Genomic DNA, 25,432 nt, shown 5'->3' with positions numbered 1-25,432 from the left:
ATATGATAAAACAGACTGATAGCCATTAATATGTATAATTCGGGGGGGGAGAAGGCAGAAGGGGATATGATAAAACAGACTGAAAGCCATTAATATGTATAGCTCGGGGGGAGAAGGGAGAGGGGGATATGATAAAACAGACTGAAAGCCATTAATATGTATAGCTCGGGGGGAGAAGGGAGAGGGGGGATATGATAAAACAGACTGAAAGCCATTAATATGTATAGCTTGGGGTGAGAAGGGAGAGGGGGATATGATAAAACAGACTGAAAGCCATTAATATGTATAGCTCGGGGGGGGGGGGGGGGAGGGGAGAAGGAAGAGGGGGATTTGATAAAACAGACTGAAAGCCATTAATATGTATAGCTCGGGGGGAGAAGGGAGAGGGGGGATATGATAAAACAGACTGAAAGCCATTAATATGTATAGCTCGGGGGGAGAAGGAAGAGGGGGGATATGATAAAACAGACTGAAAGCCATTAATATGTATAGCTCGGGGGGGGGAGAAGGCAGAGGGGGATATGATAGAAGAGACTGAAATCCATTAATATGTAGAGCTCGGGGGGGGAGAAGGGAGAGGGGGATATGATAAAACAGACTGAAAGCCATTAATATGTATAGCTCGGGGGGGAGAAGGCAGAGGGGGATATGATAAAAACAGACTAAAAGCCATTAATATGTATGGCTCGGGGGGGAGAAGGGAGAGGGGGATATGATAAAACAGACTGAAAGCCATATGTATAGCTCTGGGGGGAGAAGGAAGAGGGGGATATGATAGAAGAGACTGAAAGCCATTAATATGTAGAGCTCGGGGGGGGAGAAGGGAGAGGGGGATATGATAAAACAGACTGAAAGCCATATGTATAGCTCGGGGGGGAGAAGGAAGAGGGGGATATGATAGAAGAGACTGAAAGCCATTAATATGTAGAGCTCGGGGGGGGAGAAGGGAGAGGGGGATATGATAAAACAGACTGAAAGCCATTAATATGTATAGCTCGGGGGGGAGAAGGCAGAGGGGGATATGATAAAACAGACTGAAAGCCATATGTATAGCTCGGGGGAGAGAAGGAAGAGGGGGATATGATAGAAGAGACTGAAAGCCATTAATATGTATAGCTCGGGGGGAGAAGGCAGAGGGGGATATGATAAAAACAGACTAAAAGCCATTAATATGTATAGCTCGGGGGGAGAAGGGAGAGGGGGATATGATAAAACAGACTGAAAGCCATTAATATGTATAATTCGGGGGGGGAGAAGGGAGAGGGGGATATGATAAAACAGACTGAAAGCCATTAATATGTATAGCTCGGGGTGGGGAAGGCAGAGGGGGATATGATAAAACAGACTGAAAGCCATTAATATGTATAGCTCGGGGGGGGAGAAGGGAGAGGGGGATATGATAAAACAGACTGAAAGCCATTAATATGTATAGCTTGGGGGGAGAAGGGAATGTGGGATATGATAAAACAGACTGAAAGCCATTAATATGTATAGCTCAGAGGGGAGAAGGGAGAGGGGGAAATGATAAAACAGACTGAAAGCCATTAATATGTATAGCTCGGGGGGAGAAGGGAGAGGGGGATATGATAAAACAGACTGAAAGCCATTAATATGTATAGCTCGGGGGGAGAAGGGAGAGGGGGAAATGATAAAACAGACTGAAAGCCATTAATATGTATAGCTCGGGGGGAGAAGGGAGAGGGGGATATGATAAAACAGACTGAAAGCCATTAATATGTATAGCTCGGGGGGGAGAAGGGAGAGGGGGATATGATAAAACAGACTGAAAGCCATTAATATGTATAGCTCGGGGGGGAGAAGGGGATATGATAAAACAGACTGAAAGCCATTAATATGTATAGCTCGGGGTGGAGATGTCAGAGGGGGATATGATAAAACCGACTGAAAGCCATTAATATGTATAGCTCGGGGGGGAGAAGGCAGAGGGGGATATGATAAAACAGACTGAAAGCCATTAATATGTATAGCTTGGGGGGGGAGAAGGCAGAAGGGGATATGATGAAACAGACTGAGAGCCATTAATATGTATAGCTCGGGGGGAGAAGGGAGAGGGGGATATGATAAAACAGACTGAAAGCCATTAATATGTATAGCTCGGGGGGAGAAGGGAGAGGGGGATATGATAAAACAGACTGAAAGCCATTAATATGTATAGCTCGGGGGGGAGAAGGGAGAGGGGGATATGATAAAACAGACTGAAAGCCATTAATATGTATAGCTCGGGGGGGGGGGGAGAAGGAGAGGGGGATATGAGAAAACAGACTGAAAGCCATTAATATGTATAGCTCGGGGGGGAGGGGGGGAGAAGGGGATATGATAAAACCGACTGAAAGCCATTAATATGTATAGCTCGGGGGGGAGAAGGCAGAGGGGGATATGATAAAACAGACTGAAAGCCATTAATATGTATAGCTCGGGGGGAGAAGGGAGAGGGGGATATGATAAAACAGACTGAAAGCCATTAATATGTTTAGCTCGGGGGGGGAAGGGAGAGGGGGATATGATAAAACAGGCTGAAAGCTATTAATATGTATAGCTCGGGGGGAGAAGGGAGAGGGGGATATGATAAAACAGACTGAAAGCCATTAATATGTATAGCTCGGAGGGAGAAGGGAGAGGGGGAGATGATAAAACAGACTGAAAGCCATTAATATGTATAGCTTGGGGGGAGAAGGGAGAGGGGGATATGATAAAACAGACTGAAAGCCATTAATATGTATAGCTTGGGGGGGGAGAAGGCAGAAGGGGATATGATAAAACAGATGGAAAGCCATTAATATGTATAGCTCGGGGGGAGAAGGGAGAGGGGGATATGATAAAACAGACTGAAAGCCATTAATATGTTTAGCTCGGGGGGGGAAGGGGGATATGAAAGGAAATAGTATCTTTGAGAATAGTATCTACTGAAGATTTCGACTTCTCACCTGAAGTACGTAATTCACGTCCACTGCTTGCGCAATGATGTCTACGTATCTGTGGAGAGAGATTCAATATCAGGAGAAACTTATTAAAAGAGACCAAGTGTTACTACAAGAAGAACAACAGGAAATAGAAAAGGACTGTGGATGAAATAATAAAAAGGCAATGTGGTAAGAAGATCACCTAATAGAAAGCTTAGCAAATTACACAGATTACTTAAAGGGACACTATAGTCACCAGAACAACTACAGCTTGAAGGCATCTAGGGAAACCTCCAACGTTCAGCATACCCACACACTGCATGGACACGCTGAATTTTCCTCATAAAGATGAACTGATTCAATGCATCTCTATGAGGAGGTCCTGATTGGCCAAAACAGCATTTGGCCCCACCTGTGCCCTATGGGAAAGCATTGGATTGGCTAAAAGTTGGCCATTCTGATTATGTCACAAAGGGGGCGGAGCCAGCGTTTTAAGCTTTTATAGAGGGGGCTAAGGGGGCGGGGGGGGGGCAAGTCACCTAAATGGTGGGTTAAACACTATAGGGTCAGGAATACATGTTTGTGTTCCTTTAATAACATTGTGTCTAGAATATGTCCAACCCCATAATGTTCATGTACGTGACATTGTCCTAGAATTGTCCTCAACGTCCCTTTATTTTGGTTTAGGGTGAATCCTTCTACTAATTGCAATACAGGTATAACAGGTAGGAGGTGGTGAGATGAATCTGGTTACGTGCGATACAGGTATAACAGGTAGGAGGCGGTGAGATGAAGCTGGTTACGTGCGATACAGGTATAACCGGTAGGAGGGGGTGAGATGAAGCTGGTTATGTGTGCGATAGAGGTATAACAGGTAGGAGGTGGTGAGATGAAGCTGGTTATGTGCGATAGAGGTATAACAGGTAGGAGGCAGTGAGATGAAGCTGGTTACATGCGATTGAGGTATAACAGGTAGGAGGCGGTGAGATGAAGCTGGTTACGTGCGATTGAGGTATAACAGGTAGGAGGCGGTGAGATGAAGCTGGTTACGTGCGATAGAGGTATAACAGTTAGGAGGTGGTGAGATGAATCTGGTTACGTGCGATAGAGGTATAACAGGTAGGAGGTGGTGAGATGAATCTGGTTACGTGCGATACAGGTATAACAGGTAGGAGGCGGTGAGATGAAGCTGGTTACGTGCGATAGAGGTATAACAGGTAGGAGGTGGTGAGATTTAGCTGGTCACGTGCGATAGAGGTATAACAGGTAGGAGGGGGTGAGATGAAGCTGGTTACATGCGATAGAGGTATAACAGGTAGGAGGCGGTGAGATGAAGCTGGTTACGTGCGATAGAGGTATAACAGGTAGGAGGCGGTGAGAAGAAGCTGGATACGTGCGATACATGTATAACAGGTAGGAGGAGGTGAGATGAAGCTGGTTACGTGTGATAGAGGTATAACATGTAGGAGGGGTTGAGATGAAGCTGGTTACGTGCGATAGAGGTATAAAAGGTAGGAGGCGGTGAGATGAAGCTGGTTACGTGCGATACAGGTATAACAGGTAGGAGGGGGTGAGATGAAGCTGGTTACATGCGATAGAGGTATAACAGGTAGGAGGCGGGAAGATGAAGCTGGTTACGTGCGATAGAGGTATAACATGTAGGAGGCGGTGAGAAGATGCTGGTTACGTGCGATACATGTATAACATGTAGGAGGTGAGATGAAGCTGGTTACGTGCGATAGAGGTATGTGGCGAAACCGACCTCGCCACGTGTCCTTGGAGGGGGCTGATTGCCCGCCTCTTGCCTTTGGACTATGGACCAGACTTTATGGGAATGTGATACCCCAGATAGCCATACCATGGAGCCTATTCATATAATGAAAGACTTTAGCTCCATGGCAATTGTACTGTGTGAGTAGGATCTGCGCGCTATTCGGTAGTTTTGTGCGTGCAGATCCCAGCTATCTGGGGATAGGTGAAATGTCTGTGTGTTATGTGTAAATGTGACTTTATGTATTTTAAAGTGTTTTATGTTGTTTTGCAACCATGTGGTTAATGGAGTCTGCCTTTAGTCCTGGGTAATTGGATTACTTCTCCAATTAACTCCAGGGCAGAAGGGAGGAAACCAGGGTGCATTGTGGGGATGTTTTTCTGCCAGCCAGAAAGGAACAAAAGATACTTTTAGTAACTTTTGAACCCCTGGTCGGATTCATGCCATTTTTTAATATGTTGTTCCCCTGAATGGATTGATTGTGGATATGTATTTTTATGTGAATGTGATGTATGGTTTTAAAGTTATGAAAGTTGTGTAAAAGTATATTTTACACTGTATGCATAATGGGATTATGTGTCACACTAAGGGGAGGGGATGTGTGGGAGGTAACATCTATGTCATTGGTTCTTTTATGCCTCCCCCTGGGTGTGGCCTGTATGTGTGAGTTGGAAATAAAAGCCAGGCTGGATGAGCCAGTCCAGAGTTCCTGTTTTACCCTCAAAGTGAAGTGTCGTTTCATTATTGGGGTTAAGGATTTATTGCATGCTGTTCCAGTTGACTGCTAGGAGTACAAGCCTATTCGTATGGTTCCTATTCAATGGTCTACAGCATTCATATGCTTGGGAGAATTTAAAAGGTTTCTCGGATTCGGTGATTGTGGTGTCTGCCAGAGTGCTTGGAGTCCTCGGGAAGCGCTAGGAGCATCCATTAACGGAGGTACCAAGTCGGGGTGCCAGGCGATCCGTTACATTGGTGGCAAGCGGTGGGATGGCGTCCTAGTGCGAGGTAAAGCAGCTCGGAGACACAGTACGTTTGGATTTACAAATTGAGGGCGACGCTAGTGTGCCTACAGCGTCCCTGTCTACACAAAGATTTGGGAAAATGGGGTTCGTAGACCCCTGGGCAACACACACACCTGAGGAAGAGAGTGAATTAGAATGGAGAGATAATGCCCGGAAAGAATTATGGTACGATGCCCTGGAGGAAGTCCAGTATCAACGGCAGCAGCGCCTTCCTGGTGTCGCATACCAGTTGGAGGAACAAATGGCCTGGCGGATGCCACTTCTGGGAGATCAACGTGGAGGGCAGCGGGTAAGACAACTCGAGTACCTCGTGGAAAGGGAACTGAGCCTGGACGCCTCATACCGGGCACTGTGGTGGTGCACTGTCCAGCCAGAGACGTGGAGGGCAGAGGGCATCCAGCCAGAGGGGGAGAACTACACAAGCCCTGGCCTGTTGTGGAAAGCCTTAGTGGAGGATGTCGACTTCGGCAGTCCAGCAGAGTCACGGTACTGGGCTATCTTTCATTACCGAGGTGAGATGATACAGGGCCCGAGATCTATTGGACTGGGAGAAGACCTCCACCGTTTCGCTGCCATGGAACGAGAGCTGGAGATGGACTATGTAGAACTATTAAATTCCTGCCAGCCGCAGAGCAGGGACGCAGACCGGGAAAACTGGGTGGCAGACCCAGACCTGCTAGCCTATAGCTGGGAAAACGCGGCAGAGGTACCCCCTGCTTCACTACCAGTTGCAGAAGTAGGGGACCTCATAGACTGGTCCTGGAGAGACCCACAGATGGCAGGTGGAGATGGGATCGAGGTCTCTCTACCGGCCCTACAGGGATGCTGGGCAGTCGGCCCAGATCCCCAGCGGCAGGTTACAGTTCAGAGAGAGGAGATTGTTACCACCTCTCCCCAGCGGCAGCTTAATGTACCAGGGGGAGACTGTAAGCCCCACACCTGTGCAGATGGGACCGTGGTCTCTGCACTTCCAGCACAGGGGGTAGGGACGGTCGGTCCTGCCCCCCCACAACAGGGCTGTTTAGCCAAAGGGGAGACAGTCTGTCTCCAGCAGCACAGCTGTGTAACTAAAGGGGAGACAGTCGGTCTCCAGCAGCAGAGTTGTGTAACTCAAGGGGAGACAGTCGGTCTCCAGCAGCAGAGCGGTGTAACTCAAGGGGGGACAGTCGGTCTCCAGCAGCAGAGCGGTGTATTTAAAGGGGAGACAGTCTGTCTCCAGAAGCAGAGCTGTGTAACTAAAGGGGAGACAGTCGGTCTCCAGCAGCAGAGCTGTGTAACTCAAGGGGAGACAGTCGGTCTCCAGCAGCAGAGCGGTGTAACTCAAGGGGAGACAGTCGGTCTCCAGCAGCAGAGCGGTGTATTTAAAGGGGAGACAGTCGGTCTCCAGCAACCAGGCTCCAACCAGACTACTCCCGTGGTAGTGCTGGCAACAGGACAGAGTACCGCTGGTCTCTGCCCCCTCAGCAACCTACCAAGGCAGCCTACCAGTCCCCCACACAGCCGTGGTGAGGCACCTGAACCTGGACAAGATTCTCCCTCACCCAGGTGTAGTAACTGTTTATTGTGGGTGGGCTGCTCTGCTGTTTCTGTCTTGTGGGTGGGCTGCTGGACTAACAAGGGCACTGACCGGCAGGAGGTCAAGTACCCTGTTAGTCTGGGGGGTAAAGGGGAGAAGTGTGGCGAAACCGACCTCGCCACGTGTCCTTGGAGGGGGCTGATTGCCCGCCTCTTGCCTTTGGACTATGGACCAGACTTTATGGGAATGTGATACCCCAGATAGCCATACCATGGAGCCTATTCATATAATGAAAGACTATGGGAAAGACTTTAGCTCCATGGCAATTGTACTGTGTGAGTAGGATCTGCGCGCTATTCGGTAGTTTTGTGCGTGCAGATCCCAGCTATCTGGGGATAGGTGAAATGTCTGTGTGTTATGTGTAAATGTGACTTTATGTATTTTAAAGTGTTTTATGTTGTTTTGCAACCATGTGGTTAATGGAGTCTGCCTTTAGTCCTGGGTAATTGGATTACTTCTCCAATTAACTCCAGGGCAGAAGGGAGGAAACCAGGGTGCATTGTGGGGATGTTTTTCTGCCAGCCAGAAAGGAACAAAAGATACTTTTAGTAACTTTTGAACCCCTGGTCGGATTCATGCCATTTTTTAATATGTTGTTCCCCTGAATGGATTGATTGTGGATATGTATTTTTATGTGACTGTGATGTATGGTTTTAAAGTTATGAAAGTTGTGTAAAAGTATATTTTACACTGTATGCATAATGGGATTATGTGTCACACTAAGGGGAGGGGATGTGTGGGAGGTAACATCTATGTCATTGGTTCTTTTATGCCTCCCCCTGGGTGTGGCCTGTATGTGTGAGTTGGAAATAAAAGCCAGGCTGGATGAGCCAGTCCAGAGTTCCTGTTTTACCCTCAAAGTGAAGTGTCGTCTCATTATTGGGGGGAAGGATTTATTGCATGCTGTTCCAGTTGACTGCTAGGAGTACAAGCCTATTGGTTCCTATTCAATGGTCTACAGCATTCATATGCTTGGGAGAAAGTAAAAGGTTTCTCGGATTCGGTGATTGTGGTGTCTGCCAGAGTGCTTGGAGTCCTCGGGAAGCGCTAGGAGCATCCATTAACGGAGGTACCAAGTCGGGGTGCCAGGCGATCCGTTACAAGGTATAACAGGTAGGAGGGGGTGAGATGAAGCTGGTTACGTGCGATACAGGAATAACCGGTAGGAGGGGGTGAGATGAAGCTGGTTACGTGCGATAGAGGTATAACAGGTAGATGGGGGTGAGATGAAGCTGGTTGCGTGCGATAGAGGTATAACAGGTAGGAGGCGGTGAGATGAAGCTGGTTACGTGCGATACAGGTATAACAGGTAAGAGGTGGTGAGATGAAGCTGGTTACGTGCGATAGAGGTATAACAGTTAGGAGGTGGTGAGATGAAGCTGGTTACGTGCGATAGAGGTATAACAGGTAGGAGGCGGTGAGATGAAGCTGGTTACATGCGATTGAGGTATAACAGGTAGGAGGCGGTGAGATGAAGCTGGTTACGTGCGATAGAGGTATAACAGTTAGGAGGTGGTGAGATGAAGCTGGTTACGTGCGATAGAGGTATAACAGGTAGGAGGTGGTGAGAAGAAGCTGGTTACGTGCGATAGAGGTATAACAGGTAGGAGGCGGTGAGATGAAGCTGGTTACATGCGATTGAGGTATAACAGGTAGGAGGCGGTGAGATGAAGCTGGTTACGTGCGATAGAGGTATAACAGGTAGGAGGGGGTGAGAGGAAGCTGGTTACGTGCGATAGAGGTATAACAGGTAGGAGGTGGTGAGATGAAGCTGGTTACGTGCGATAGAGGTATAACAGGTAGAAGGCGGTGAGATGAAGCTGGTTACGTGCGATAGAGGTATAACAGTTAGGAGGTGTGAGATGAAGCTGGTTACGTGCGATAGAGGTATAACAGGTAGGAGGTGGTGAGATGAAGCTGGTTACGTGCGATAGAGGTATAACAGGTAGGAGGCGGTGAGATGAAGCTGGTTACATGCGATAGAGGTATAACAGGTAGGAGGGGGTGAGATGAAGCTGGATACGTGCGATAGAGGTAAAACAGGTAGGAGGCGGTGAGATGAAGCTGGTTACGTGTGATACAGGTATAACCGGTAGGAGGCGTTGAGATGAAGCTGGTTACGTGCAATACAGTTATAACAGGTAGAAGGCGGTGAGATGAAGCTGGTTACGTGCGATAGAGGTATAACAGGTAGGAGGCGGTGAGATGAAGCTGGTTACGTGCAATGCAGTTATAACAGGTAGAAGGCGGTGAGATGAAGCTGGTTACGTGCGATAGAGGTATAACAGGTAGGAGGCGGTGAGATGAAGCTGGATACGTGCGATAGAGGTATAACAGGTAGGAGGCGTGAGATGAAGCTGGTTACGTGTGATACAGGTATAACAGGTAGAAGGCGGTGAGATGAAGCTGGTTACGTGCGATAGAGGTATAACAGGTAGGAGGGGGTGAGATGAAGCTGGATACGTGCGATAGAGGTATAACAGGTAGGAGGCGGTGAGATGAACCTGGTTACGTGTGATAGAGGTATAACAGGTAGGAGGCGGTGAGATGAAGCTGGTTACCTGTGATAGTGGTATAACAGGTAGGAGGCGGTGAGATGAAGCTGGTTACGTGCGATACAGGTATAACAGGTAGGAGGCGTTGAGATGAAGCTGGTTACGTGCGATACAGGTATAACAGGTAGGAGGCGGTGAGATTTAGCTGGTCACGTGCGATAGAGGTATAACAGGTAGGAGGCGTTGAGATGAAGCTGGTTACGTGCGATAGAGGTATAACAGGTAGGAGGCGTTGAGATGAAGCTGGTTACGTGCGATAGAGGTATAACAGGTAAGAGGTGGTGAGATTTAGCTGGTCACGTGCGATAGAGGTATAACAGGTAAGAGGTGGTGAGATTTAGCTGGTCACGTGCGATAGAGGTATAACAGGTAGGAGGCGTTGAGATGAAGCTGGTTACGTGCGATAGAGGTATAACAGGTAGGAGGTGGTGAGATGAAGCTGGTTACGTGTGATAGAGGTATAACAGGTAGGAGGTGGTGAGATGAAGCTGGTTACGTGCGATAGAGGTATAACAGTTAGGAGGTGGTGAGATGAAGCTGGTTACATGCGATTGAGGTATAACAGGTAGGAGGCGGTGAGATGAAGCTGGTTACGTGCAATACAGTTATAACAGGTAGAAGGCGGTGAGATGAAGCTGGTTACGTGCGATAGAGGTATAACAGGTAGGAGGTGGTGAGATTTAGCTGGTCACGTGCAATAGAGGTATAACAGGTAAGAGGTGGTGAGATTCTGCTGGTCACGTGCGATAGAGGTATAACAGGTAGGAGGCGTTGAGATGAAGCTGGTTACGTGCGATACAGGTATAACAGGTAGGAGGCGGTGAGATGAAGCTGGTTACGTGCGATAGAGGTATAACAGGTAGGAGGCGTTGAGATGAAGCTGGTTACGTGCGATAGAGGTATAACAGGTAAGAGGTGGTGAGATTAAGCTGGTCACGTGCGATACAGGTTTAACAGGTAGGAGGCGGTGAGATGAAGCTGGTTATGTGCGATAGAGGTATAACAGTTAGGAGGTGGTGAGATGAAGCTGGTTACGTGCGATAGAGGTATAACAGGTAGGAGGTGGTGAGATGAAGCTGGTTACGTGCGATAGAGGTATAACAGGTAGGAGGCGGTGAGATGAAGCTGGTTACGTGCAATACAGGTATAACAGGTAGAAGGCGGTGAGATGAAGCTGGTTACGTGCAATACAGTTATAACAGGTAGAAGGCGGTGAGATGAAGCTGGCTACGTGCGATAGAGGTATAACAGGTAAGAGATGGTGAGATTAAGCTGGTCACGTGCGATACAGGTATAACAGGTAGGAGGCGGTGAGATGAAGCTGGTTACGTGCGATAGAGGTATAACAGGTAAGAGGTGGTGAGATTAAGCTGGTTACGTGCGATAGAGGTATAACAGGTAAGAGGTGGTGAGATTTAGCTGGTCACGTGCGATAGAGGTATAACAGGTAGGAGGGGGTGAGATAAAGCAAGTTACGTGCAATACATGTATATCAGGTAGGAGGGGGTGAGATAAAGCTGGTTACGTGCGATAGTGGTAAAACAGATAGGAGGGGGTGAGATGAAGCTGGTTACGTGCGATAGAGGTATAACAGGTAGGAGGGGGTGAGATGAAGCTGGTTACGTGCGATAGAGGTATAACAGGTAGGAGGGTGTGAGATGAAGCTGGTTACGTGCGATAGAGGTATAACAGGTAGGAGGGGGTGAGATGAAGCTGGTTACGTGCGATACAGGTATAACAGGTAGGAGGTGGTGAGATGAAGCTGGTTACGTGCGATAGAGGTATAACAGGTAAGAGGTGGTGAGATGAAGCTGGTCACGTGCGATACAGGTATAACAGGTAGGAGGCGGTGAGATGAAGCTGGTTACGTGCGATAGAGGTATAACAGGTAGGAGGCGGTGAGATGAAGCTGGTTATGTGCGATAGAGGTATAACAGGTAGAAGGCGGTGAGATGAAGCTGGTTACGTGCGATAGAGGTATAACAGTTAGGAGGTGTGAGATGAAGCTGGTTACGTGCGATAGAGGTATAACAGGTAGGAGGTGGTGAGATGAAGCTGGTTACGTGCGATAGAGGTATAACAGGTAGGAGGCGGTGAGATGAAGCTGGTTACATGCGATAGAGGTATAACAGGTAGGAGGGGGTGAGATGAAGCTGGATACGTGCGATAGAGGTAAAACAGGTAGGAGGCGGTGAGATGAAGCTGGTTACGTGTGATACAGGTATAACAGGTAGGAGGCGTTGAGATGAAGCTGGTTACGTGCAATACAGTTATAACAGGTAGAAGGCGGTGAGATGAAGCTGGTTACGTGCGATAGAGGTATAACAGGTAGGAGGCGGTGAGATGAAGCTGGTTACGTGCAATGCAGTTATAACAGGTAGAAGGCGGTGAGATGAAGCTGGTTACGTGCGATAGAGGTATAACAGGTAGGAGGCGGTGAGATGAAGCTGGATACGTGCGATAGAGGTATAACAGGTAGGAGGCGTGAGATGAAGCTGGTTACGTGTGATACAGGTATAACAGGTAGAAGGCGGTGAGATGAAGCTGGTTACGTGCGATAGAGGTATAACAGGTAGGAGGGGGTGAGATGAAGCTGGATACGTGCGATAGAGGTATAACAGGTAGGAGGCGGTGAGATGAACCTGGTTACGTGTGATAGAGGTATAACAGGTAGGAGGCGGTGAGATGAAGCTGGTTACCTGTGATAGTGGTATAACAGGTAGGAGGCGGTGAGATGAAGCTGGTTACGTGCGATACAGGTATAACAGGTAGGAGGCGTTGAGATGAAGCTGGTTACGTGCGATACAGGTATAACAGGTAGGAGGCGGTGAGATTTAGCTGGTCACGTGCGATAGAGGTATAACAGGTAGGAGGCGTTGAGATGAAGCTGGTTACGTGCGATAGAGGTATAACAGGTAGGAGGCGTTGAGATGAAGCTGGTTACGTGCGATAGAGGTATAACAGGTAAGAGGTGGTGAGATTTAGCTGGTCACGTGCGATAGAGGTATAACAGGTAAGAGGTGGTGAGATTTAGCTGGTCACGTGCGATAGAGGTATAACAGGTAGGAGGCGTTGAGATGAAGCTGGTTACGTGCGATAGAGGTATAACAGGTAGGAGGTGGTGAGATGAAGCTGGTTACGTGTGATAGAGGTATAACAGGTAGGAGGTGGTGAGATGAAGCTGGTTACGTGCGATAGAGGTATAACAGTTAGGAGGTGGTGAGATGAAGCTGGTTACATGCGATTGAGGTATAACAGGTAGGAGGCGGTGAGATGAAGCTGGTTACGTGCAATACAGTTATAACAGGTAGAAGGCGGTGAGATGAAGCTGGTTACGTGCGATAGAGGTATAACAGGTAGGAGGTGGTGAGATTTAGCTGGTCACGTGCAATAGAGGTATAACAGGTAAGAGGTGGTGAGATTCTGCTGGTCACGTGCGATAGAGGTATAACAGGTAGGAGGCGTTGAGATGAAGCTGGTTACGTGCGATACAGGTATAACAGGTAGGAGGCGGTGAGATGAAGCTGGTTACGTGCGATAGAGGTATAACAGGTAGGAGGCGTTGAGATGAAGCTGGTTACGTGCGATAGAGGTATAACAGGTAAGAGGTGGTGAGATTAAGCTGGTCACGTGCGATACAGGTTTAACAGGTAGGAGGCGGTGAGATGAAGCTGGTTATGTGCGATAGAGGTATAACAGTTAGGAGGTGGTGAGATGAAGCTGGTTACGTGCGATAGAGGTATAACAGGTAGGAGGTGGTGAGATGAAGCTGGTTACGTGCGATAGAGGTATAACAGGTAGGAGGCGGTGAGATGAAGCTGGTTACGTGCAATACAGGTATAACAGGTAGAAGGCGGTGAGATGAAGCTGGTTACGTGCAATACAGTTATAACAGGTAGAAGGCGGTGAGATGAAGCTGGCTACGTGCGATAGAGGTATAACAGGTAAGAGATGGTGAGATTAAGCTGGTCACGTGCGATACAGGTATAACAGGTAGGAGGCGGTGAGATGAAGCTGGTTACGTGCGATAGAGGTATAACAGGTAAGAGGTGGTGAGATTAAGCTGGTTACGTGCGATAGAGGTATAACAGGTAAGAGGTGGTGAGATTTAGCTGGTCACGTGCGATAGAGGTATAACAGGTAGGAGGGGGTGAGATAAAGCAAGTTACGTGCAATACATGTATATCAGGTAGGAGGGGGTGAGATAAAGCTGGTTACGTGCGATAGTGGTAAAACAGATAGGAGGGGGTGAGATGAAGCTGGTTACGTGCGATAGAGGTATAACAGGTAGGAGGGGGTGAGATGAAGCTGGTTACGTGCGATAGAGGTATAACAGGTAGGAGGGTGTGAGATGAAGCTGGTTACGTGCGATAGAGGTATAACAGGTAGGAGGGGGTGAGATGAAGCTGGTTACGTGCGATACAGGTATAACAGGTAGGAGGTGGTGAGATGAAGCTGGTTACGTGCGATAGAGGTATAACAGGTAAGAGGTGGTGAGATGAAGCTGGTCACGTGCGATACAGGTATAACAGGTAGGAGGCGGTGAGATGAAGCTGGTTACGTGCGATAGAGGTATAACAGGTAGGAGGCGGTGAGATGAAGCTGGTTATGTGCGATACAGGTATAAAAGGTAGGAGGTGGTGAGATTTAGCTGGTCACTTGCAATAGAGGTATAACAGGTAGGAGGCGGTGAGATGAAGCTGGTTAGGTGCGATAGAGGTATAATAGGTAGGAGGGGGTGAGATGAAGCTGGTTACATGTGATAGAGGTATAACAGGTAGGAGGCGTTGAGATGAAGCTGGTTACGTGCGATAGAGGTATAACAGGTAAGAGGCGTTGAGATGAAGCTGGTTACGTGCGCTAGAGGTATAACAGGTAAGAGATGGTGAGATTAAGCTGGTCACGTGCGATACAGGTATAACAGGTAGGAGGCGGTGAGATGAAGCTGGTTACGTGCGATAGAGGTATAACAGGTAGAAGGCGGTGAGATGAAGCTGGTTACGTGCGATAGAGGTATAACAGTTAGGAGGTGGTGAGATGAAGCTGGTTACGTGCGATAGAGGTATAACAGGTAAGAGGTGATGAGATGAAGCTGGTTACGTGCGCTAGAGGTATAACAGGTAAGAGATGGTGAGATTAAGCTGGTCACGTGCGATACAGGTATAACAGGTAGGAGGCGGTGAGATGAAGCTGGTTACGTGCGATAGAGGTATAACAGGTAGAAGGCGGTGAGATGAAGCTGGTTACGTGCGATAGAGGTATAACAGTTAGGAGGTGGTGAGATGAAGCTGGTTACGTGCGATAGAGGTATAACAGGTAGGAGGTGGTGAGATGAAGCTGGTTACGTGCGATAGAGGTATAACAGGTAGGAGGCGGTGAGATGAAGCTGGTTACGTGCAATACAGGTATAACAGGTAGAAGACGGTGATATGAAGCTGGTTACGTGCAATACAGTTATAACAGGTAGAAGGCGGTGAGATGAAGCTGGTTACGTGCGATAGAGGTATAACAGGTAGGAGGCGGTGAGATGAAGCTGGTTACGTGCAATGCAGTTATAACAGGTAGAAGGCGGTGAGATGAAGCTGGTTACGTGCGATAGAGGTATAACAGGTAGGAGGGGGTGAGATGAAGCTGGAAACGTGCGATAGAGGTATAACAGGTAGGAGGCGGTGAGATGAAGCTGGTTACGTGTGATACAGGTATAACAGGTAGAAGGCGGTGAGATGAAGCTGGTTACGTGCGATAGAGGTATAACAGGTAGGAGGGGGTGAGATGAAGCTGGATACGTGCGATAGAGGTATAAGCGGTAGGAGGCGGTGAGATGAACCTGGTTACGTGTGATAGAGGTATAACAGGTAGGAGGCGGTGAGATGAAGCTGGTTACGTGTGATAGAGGTATAACAGGTAGGAGGCGGTGAGATGAAGCTGGTTACGTGCTATACAGGTATAACAGGTAGGAGGCGGTGAGAAGAAGCTGGTTACGTGCGATAAAGGTATAACAGGTAGGAGGCGGTGAGATGAAGCTGGTTACGTGCGATACAGGTATAACAGGTAGGAGGCGTTGAGATGAAGCTGGTTACGTGCGATAGAGGTATAACAGGTAGGAGGCGGTGAGATGAAGCTGGTTATGTGAGATACAGGTATAACAGGTAGGAGGTGGTGAGATTTAGCTGGTCACGTGCGATAGAGGTATAACAGGTAGGAGGCGGTGAGATGAAGCTGGTTACGTGCGATAGAGGTATAACAGGTAGGAGGCGGTGAGATGAAGCTGGTTACGTGCGATAGAGGTATAACAGGTAGGAGGCGTTGAGATGAAGCTGGTTACGTGCGATAGAGGTATAACAGGTAAGAGGTGGTGAGATTAAGCTGGTTACTTGCGATACAGGTATAACAGGTAGGAGGGGGTGAGATTTAGCTGGTCACGTGCGATAGAGGTATAACAGGTAAGAGGTGGTGAGATTTAGCTGGTCACGTGCGATAGAGGTATAACAGGTAGGAGGCGTTGAGATGAAGCTGGTTACGTGCGATAGAGGTATAACAGGTAGGAGGTGGTGAGATGAAGCTGGTTACGTGTGATAGAGGTATAACAGGTAGGAGGTGGTGAGATGAAGCTGGTTACGTGCGATAGAGGTATAACAGTTAGGAGGTGGTGAGATGAAGCTGGTTACATGCGATTGAGGTATAACAGGTAGGAGGCGGTGAGATGAAGCTGGTTACATGCAATACAGTTATAACAGGTAGAAGGCGGTGAGATGAAGCTGGTTACGTGCGATAGAGGTATAACAGGTAGGAGGTGGTGAGATTTAGCTGGTCACGTGCAATAGAGGTATAACAGGTAAGAGGTGGTGAGATTTAGCTGGTCACGTGCGATAGAGGTATAACAGGTAGGAGGCGTTGAGATGAAGCTGGTTACGTGCGATACAGGTATAACAGGTAGGAGGCGGTGAGATGAAGCTGGTTACGTGCGATAGAGGTATAACAGGTAGGAGGCGTTGAGATGAAGCTGGTTACGTGCGATAGAGGTATAACAGGTAAGAGGTGGTGAGATTAAGCTGGTCACGTGCGATTCAGGTTTAACAGGTAGGAGGCGGTGAGATGAAGCTGGTTATGTGCGATAGAGGTATAACAGTTAGGAGGTGGTGAGATGAAGCTGGTTACGTGCGATAGAGGTATAACAGGTAGGAGGTGGTGAGATGAAGCTGGTTACGTGCGATAGAGGTATAACAGGTAGGAGGCGGTGAGATGAAGCTGGTTACGTGCAATACAGGTATAACAGGTAGAAGGCGGTGAGATAAAGCTGGTTACGTGCGATAGAGGTAAAACAGATAGGAGGGGGTGAGATGAAGCTGGTTACGTGCGATAGAGGTATAACAGGTAGGAGGGGGTGAGATGAAGCTGGTTACGTGCGATAGAGGTATAACAGGTAGGAGGGTGTGAGATGAAGCTGGTTACGTGCGATAGAGGTATAACAGGTAGGAGGGGGTGAGATGAAGCTGGTTACGTGCGATACAGGTATAACAGGTAGGAGGTGGTGAGATGAAGCTGGTTACGTGCGATAGAGGTATAACAGGTAAGAGGTGGTGAGATGAAGCTGGTCACGTGCGATACAGGTATAACAGGTAGGAGGCGGTGAGATGAAGCTGGTTACGTGCGATAGAGGTATAAAAGGTAGGAGGTGGTGAGATTTAGCTGGTCACTTGCAATAGAGGTATAACAGGTAGGAGGCGGTGAGATGAAGCTGGTTAGGTGCGATAGAGGTATAATAGGTAGGAGGGGGTGAGATGAAGCTGGTTACATGTGATAGAGGTATAACAGGTAGGAGGCGTTGAGATGAAGCTGGTTACGTGCGATAGAGGTATAACAGGTAAGAGGCGTTGAGATGAAGCTGGTTACGTGCGATACAGGTATAACAGGTAGGAGGGGATGAGATGAAGCTGGTTACGTGCGCTAGAGGTATAACAGGTAAGAGATGGTGAGATTAAGCTGGTCACGTGCGATACAGGTATAACAGGTAGGAGGCGGTGAGATGAAGCTGGTTACGTGCGATAGAGGTATAACAGGTAGAAGGCGGTGAGATGAAGCTGGTTACGTGCGATAGAGGTATAACAGTTAGGAGGTGGTGAGATGAAGCTGGTTACGTGCGATAGAGGTATAACAAGTAGGAGGTGGTGAGATGAAGCTGGTTACGTGCGATAGAGGTATAACAGGTAGGAGGCGGTGAGATGAAGCTGGTTACGTGCAATACAGGTATAACAGGTAGAAGGCGGTGAGATGAAGCTGGTTACGTGCAATACAGTTATAACAGGTAGAAGGCGGTGAGATGAAGCTGGTTACGTGCGATAGAGGTATAACAGGTAGGAGGCGGTGAGATGAAGCTGGTTACGTGCAATGCAGTTATAACAGGTAGAAGGCGGTGAGATGAAGCTGGTTACGTGCGATAGAGGTATAACAGGTAGGAGGGGGTGAGATGAAGCTGGAAACGTGCGATAGAGGTATAACAGGTAGGAGGCGGTGAGATGAAGCTGGTTACGTGTGATACAGGTATAACAGGTAGAAGGCGGTGAGATGAAGCTGGTTACGTGCGATAGAGGTATAACAGGTAGGAGGGGGTGAGATGAAGCTGGATACGTGCGATAGAGGTATAACAGGTAGGAGGCGGTGAGATGAAGCTGGTTACGTGTGATAGAGGTATAACAGGTAGGAGGCGGTGAGATGAAGCTGGTTACGTGTTATACAGGTATAACAGGTAGGAGGCGGTGAGAAGAAGCTGGTTACGTGCGATAGAGGTATAACAGGTAGGAGGCGGTGAGATGAAGCTGGTTACGTGCGATACAGGTATAACAGGTAGGAGGCGTTGAGATGAAGCTGGTTACGTGCGATAGAGGTATAACAGGTAGGAGGCGGTGAGATGAAGCTGGTTATGTGAGATACAGGTATAACAGGTAGGAGGTGGTGAGATTTAGCTGGTCACGTGCGATAGAGGTATAACAGGTAGGAGGCGGTGAGATGAAGCTGGTTACGTGCGATAGAGGTATAACAGGTAGGAGGCGGTGAGATGAAGCTGGTTACGTGCGATAGAGGTATAACAGGTAGGAGGCGTTGAGATGAAGCTGGTTACGTGCGATAGAGGTATAACAGGTAAGAGGTGGTGAGATTAAGCTGGTTACTTGCGATACAGGTATAACAGGTAGGAGGGGGTGAGATTTAGCTGGTCACGTGCGATAGAGGTATAACAGGTAAGAGGTGGTGAGATTTAGCTGGTCACGTGCGATAGAGGAATAACAGGTAGGAGGCGTTGAGATGAAGCTGGTTACGTGCGATAGAGGTATAACAGGTAGGAGGTGGTGAGATGAAGCTGGTTACGTGTGATAGAGGTATAACAGGTAGGAGGTGGTGAGATGAAGCTGGTTACGTGCGATAGAGGTATAACAGTTAGGAGGTGGTGAGATGAAGCTGGTTACATGCGATTGAGGTATAACAGGTAGGAGGCGGTGAGATGAAGCTGGTTACGTGCAATACAGTTATAACAGGTAGAAGGTGGTGAGATGAAGCTGGTTACGTGCGATAGAGGTATAACAGGTAGGAGGTGGTGAGATTTAGCTGGTCACGTGCAATAGAGGTATAACAGGTAAGAGGTGGTGAGATTAAGCTGGTTACGTGCGATAGAGGTATAACAGGTAAGAGGTGGTGAGATTTAGCTGATCACGTGCGATAGAGGTATAACAGGTAGGAGGCGTTGAGATGAAGCTGGTTACGTGCGATACAGGTATAACAGGTAGGAGGCGGTGAGATGAAGCTGGTTACGTGCGATAGAGGTATAACAGGTAAGAGGTGGTGAGATTAAGCTGGTCACGTGCGATACAGGTATAACAGGTAGGAGGCGGTGAGATGAAGCTGGTTACGTGCGATAGAGGTATAACAGGTAGAAGGCGGTGAGATGAAGCTGGTTACGTGCGATAGAGGTATAACAGGTAGGAGGTGGTGAGATGAAGCTGGTTACGTGCGATAGAGGTATAACAGGTAAGAGATGGTGAGATTAAGCTGGTCACGTGCGATACAGGTATAACAGGTAGAAGGCGGTGAGATGAAGCTGGTTACGTGCGATAGAGGTATAACAGGTAAGAGATGGTGAGATTAAGCTGGTCACGTGCGATAGAGGTATAACAGGTAGGAGGCGTTGAGATGAAGCTGGTTACGTGCGATAGAGGTATAGCAGGTAAGAGGTGGTGAGATTAAGCTGGTTACTTGCGATACAGGTATAACAGGTAGGAGGGGGTGAGATTTAGCTGGTCACGTGCGATAGAGGTATAACAGGTAAGAGGTGGGGAGATTTAGCTGGTCACGTGCGATAGAGGTATAACAGGTAGGAGGCGTTGAGATGAAGCTGGTTACGTGCGATAGAGGTATAACAGGTAGGAGGTGGTGAGATGAAGCTGGTTACGTGTGATAGAGGTATAACAGGTAGGAGGTGGTGAGATGAAGCTGGTTACGTGCGATAGTGGTATAACAGTTAGGAGGTGGTGAGATGAAGCTGGTTACATGCGATTGAGGTATAACAGGTAGAAGGCGGTGAGATGAAGCTGGTTACGTGCGATAGAGGTATAACAGGTAGGAGGTGGTGAGATTTAGCTGGTCACGTGCAATAGAGGTATAACAGGTAAGAGGTGGTGAGATTAAGCTGGTTACGTGCGATAGAGGTATAACAGGTAAGAGGTGGTGAGATTTAGCTGGTCACGTGCGATAGAGGTATAACAGGTAGGAGGCGTTGAGATGAAGCTGGTTACGTGCGATACAGGTATAACAGGTAGGAGGCGGTGAGATGAAGCTGGTTACGTGCGATAGAGGTATAACAGGTAGGAGGCGTTGAGATGAAGCTGGTTACGTGCGATAGAGGTATAACAGGTAAGAGGTGGTGAGATTAAGCTGGTCACGTGCGATACAGGTATAACAGGTAGGAGGCGGTGAGATGAAGCTGGTTACGTGCGATAGAGGTATAACAGGTAGAAGGCGGTGAGATGAAGCTGGTTACGTGCGATAGAGGTATAACAGTTAGGAGGTGGTGAGATGAAGCTGGTTACGTGCGATAGAGGTATAACAGGTAGGAGGTGGTGAGATTAAGCTGGTTACGTGCGATAGAGGTATAACAGGTAGGAGGCGGTGAGATGAAGCTGGTTACGTGCAATACAGGTATAACAGGTAGAAGGCGGTGAGATGAAGCTGGTTACGTGCAATACAGTTATAACAGGTAGAAGGCGGTGAGATGAAGCTGGTTACGTGCGATAGAGGTATAACAGGTAAGAGATGGTGAGATTAAGCTGGTCACGTGCGATACAGGTATAACAGGTAGGAGGCGGTGAGATGAAGCTGGTTACGTGCGATAGAGGTATATCAGGTAAGAGGTGGTGAGATTAAGCTGGTTACGTGCGATAGAGGTATAACAGGTAAGAGGTGGTGCCATTTAGCTGGTCACGTGCGATAGAGGTATAACAGGTAGGAGGGGGTGAGATAAAGCAAGTTACGTGCAATACATGTATAACAGGTAGGAGGGGGTGAGATGAAGCTGGTTACGTGCAATACAGGTTTAACAGGTAGGAGGCGTTGAGATGAAGCTGGTTACGTGCAATACAGGTATAACAGATAGGAGGGCGTGAGATGAAGCTGGTTACGTGCGATAGAGGTATAACAGGTAGAAGGCGGTGAGATAAAGCAAGTTACGTGCAATACATGTATATCAGGTTGGAGGGGGTGAGATGAAGCTGGTTACGTGCGATAGAGGTATAACAGGTAGGAGGGGGTGAGATGAAGCTGGTTACGTGCGATAGAGGTATAACAGGTAGGAGGGTGTGAGATGAAGCTGGTTACGTGCGATAGAGGTATAACAGGTAGGAGGGGGTGAGATGAAGCTGGTTACGTGCGATACAGGTATAACAGGTAGGAGGTGGTGAGATGAAGCTGGTTACGTGCGATAGAGGTATAACAGGTAAGAGGTGGTGAGATTAAGCTGGTCACATGCGATACAGGTATAACAGGTAGGAGGCGGTGAGATGAAGCTGGTTACGTGCGATAGAGGTATAACAGGTAGGAGGCGGTGAGATGAAGCTGGTTACGTGCGATACAGGTATAACAGGTAGGAGGTGGTGAGATTTAGCTGGTCACGTGCAATAGAGGTATAACAGGTAGGAGGCGGTGAGATGAAGCTGGTTACGTGCGCTAGAGGTATAATAGGTAGGAGGGGGTGAGATGAAGCTGGTTACATGTGATAGAGGTATAACAGGTAGGAGGCGTTGAGATGAAGCTGGTTACGTGCGATAGAGGTATAACAGGTAGAAGGCGGTGAGATAAAGCAAGTTACGTGCAATACATGTATATCAGGTTGGAGGGGGTGAGATGAAGCTGGTTACGTGCGATAGAGGTATAACAGGTAGGAGGGGGTGAGATGAAGCTGGTTACGTGCGATAGAGGTATAACAGGTAGGAGGGTGTGAGATGAAGCTGGTTACGTGCGATAGAGGTATAACAGGTAGGAGGGGGTGAGATGAAGCTGGTTACGTGCGATACAGGTATAACAGGTAGGAGGTGGTGAGATGAAGCTGGTTACGTGCGATAGAGGTATAACAGGTAAGAGGTGGTGAGATTAAGCTGGTCACATGCGATACAGGTATAACAGGTAGGAGGCGGTGAGATGAAGCTGGTTACGTGCGATAGAGGTATAACAGGTAGGAGGCGGTGAGATGAAGCTGGTTACGTGCGATACAGGTATAACAGGTAGGAGGTGGTGAGATTTAGCTGGTCACGTGCAATAGAGGTATAACAGGTAGGAGGCGGTGAGATGAAGCTGGTTACGTGCGCTAGAGGTATAATAGGTAGGAGGGGGTGAGATGAAGCTGGTTACATGTGATAGAGGTATAACAGGTAGGAGGCGTTGAGATGAAGCTGGTTACGTGCGATAGAGGTATAACAGGTAAGAGATGGTGAGATTAAGCTGGTCACGTGCGATACAGGTATAACAGGTAGGAGGCGGTGAGATGAAGCTGGTTACGTGCGATAGAGGTATAACAGGTAGAAGGCGGTGAGATGAAGCTGGTTACGTACGATAGAGGTATAACAGTTAGGAGGTGGTGAGATGAAGCTGGTTACGTGCGATAGAGGTATAACAGGTAGGAGGCGGTGAGATAAAGCAAGTTACGTGCAATACATGTATATCAGGTTGGAGGGGGTGAGATGAAGCTGGTTACGTGCGATAGAGGTATAACAGGTAGGAGGGGGTGAGATGAAGCTGGTTACGTGCGATAGAGGTATAACAGGTAGGAGGGTGTGAGATGAAGCTGGTTACGTGCGATAGAGGTATAACAGGTAGGAGGGGGTGAGATGAAGCTGGTTACGTGCGATACAGGTATAACAGGTAGGAGGTGGTGAGATGAAGCTGGTTACGTGCGATAGAGGTATAACAGGTAAGAGGTGGTGAGATTAAGCTGGTCACATGCGATACAGGTATAACAGGTAGGAGGCGGTGAGATGAAGCTGGTTACGTGCGATAGAGGTATAACAGGTAGGAGGCGGTGAGATGAAGCTGGTTACGTGCGATACAGGTATAACAGGTAGGAGGTGGTGAGATTTAGCTGGTCACGTGCAATAGAGGTATAACAGGTAGGAGGCGGTGAGATGAAGCTGGTTACGTGCGCTAGAGGTATAATAGGTAGGAGGGGGTGAGATGAAGCTGGTTACGTACGATAGAGGTATAACAGGTAAGAGATGGTGAGATTAAGCTGGTCACGTGCGATACAGGTATAACAGGTAGGAGGCGTTGAGATGAAGCTGGTTACGTGCGATAGAGGTATAACAGGTAAGAGATGGTGAGATTAAGCTGGTCACGTGCGATACAGGTATAACAGGTAGGAGGCGGTGAGATGAAGCTGGTTACGTGCGATAGAGGTATAACAGGTAGAAGGCGGTGAGATGAAGCTGGTTACGTACGATAGAGGTATAACAGTTAGGAGGTGGTGAGATGAAGCTGGTTACGTGCGATAGAGGTATAACAGGTAGGAGGTGGTGAGATGAAGCTGGTTACGTGCGATAGAGGTATAACAGGTAGGAGGCGGTGAGATGAAGCTGGTTACGTGCAATACAGGTAGAAGGCGGTGAGATGAAGCTGGTTACGTGCAATACAGTTATAACAGGTAGAAGGCGGTGAGATGAAGCTGGTTACGTGCGATAGAGGTATAACAGGTAGGAGGCGGTGAGATGAAGCTGGTTACGTGCAATGCAGTTATAACAGGTAGAAGGCGGTGAGATGAAGCTGGTTACGTGCGATAGAGGTATAACAGGTAGGAGGGGGTGAGATGAAGCTGGATACGTGCGATAGAGGTATAACAGGTAGGAGGCGGTGAGATGAAGCTGGTTACGTGTGAAAGAGGTATAACAGGTAGGAGGCGGTGAGATGAAGCTGGTCACGTGCGATACAGGTATAACAGGTAGGAGGCGGTGAGATGAAGCTGGTTACGTGCGATAGAGGTATAACAGGTAGAAGGCGGTGAGATGAAGCTGGTTACGTGCGATAGAGGTATAACAGTTAGGAGGTGGTGAGATGAAGCTGGTTACGTGCGATAGAGGTATAACAGGTAGGAGGTGGTGAGATGAAGCTGGTTACGTGCGATAGAGGTATAACAGGTAGGAGGCGGTGAGATGAAGCTGGTTACGTGCAATACAGGTATAACAGGTAGAAGGCGGTGAGATGAAGCTGGTTACGTGCAATACAGTTATAATAGGTAGAAGGCGGTGAGATGAAGCTGGTTACGTGCGATAGAGGTATAACAGGTAAGAGATGGTGAGATTAAGCTGGTCACGTGCGATACAGGTATAACAGGTAGGAGGCGGTGAGATGAAGCTGGTTACGTGCGATAGAGGTATATCAGGTAAGAGGTGGTGAGATTAAGCTGGTTACGTGCGATAGAGGTATAACAGGTAAGAGGTGGTGAGATTTAGCTGGTCACGTGCGATAGAGGTATAACAGGTAGGAGGGGGTGAGATAAAGCAAGTTACGTGCAATACATGTATAACAGGTAGGAGGGGGTGAGATGAAGCTGGTTACGTGCAATACAGGTTTAACAGGTAGGAGGCATTGAGATGAAGCTGGTTACGTGCAATACAGGTATGACAGATAGGAGGGCGTGAGATGAAGCTGGTTACGTGCGATAGAGGTATAACAGGTAGAAGGCGGTGAGATAAAGCAAGTTACGTGCAATACATGTATATCAGGTTGGAGGGGGTGAGATGAAGCTGGTTACGTGCGATAGAGGTAAAATAGATAGGAGGGGGTGAGATGAAGCTGGTTACGTGCGATAGAGGTATAACAGGTAGGAGGGGGTGAGATTAAGCTGGTTACGTGCGATAGAGGTATAACAGGTAGGAGGGTGTGAGATGAAGCTGGTTACGTGCGATAGAGGTATAACAGGTAGGAGGGGGTGAGATGAAGCTGGTTACGTGCGATACAGGTAGGAGGTGGTGAGATGAAGCTGGTTACGTGCGATAAAGGTATAACAGGTAAGAGGTGGTGAGATTAAGCTGGTCACATGCGATACAGGTATA

General features: G+C 48.2%; 1 protein-coding gene across 2 annotated transcripts in view; it reads right to left on the bottom strand.

The window, feature by feature from the left end:
- Positions 1-25,432, bottom strand: part of ABHD1 (abhydrolase domain containing 1) — a 161,825-nt gene that overhangs the window by 67,532 nt on the left and 68,861 nt on the right. For both annotated transcript variants that reach the window (XM_063441839.1, XM_063441840.1), the window contains one exon: positions 2,946-2,994. In XM_063441839.1, the coding sequence (XP_063297909.1) occupies positions 2,946-2,994 (49 nt within the window). The remainder of the gene's footprint in view (positions 1-2,945; positions 2,995-25,432) is intronic.

This window comes from Pelobates fuscus, chromosome 2 (assembly GCF_036172605.1).
Source record: "Pelobates fuscus isolate aPelFus1 chromosome 2, aPelFus1.pri, whole genome shotgun sequence".
NCBI lineage: Eukaryota > Metazoa > Chordata > Amphibia > Anura > Pelobatidae > Pelobates > Pelobates fuscus.
Note: the sequence above shows the minus strand (reverse complement) of the source record. Positions and strands in the feature narration are given on the sequence as shown.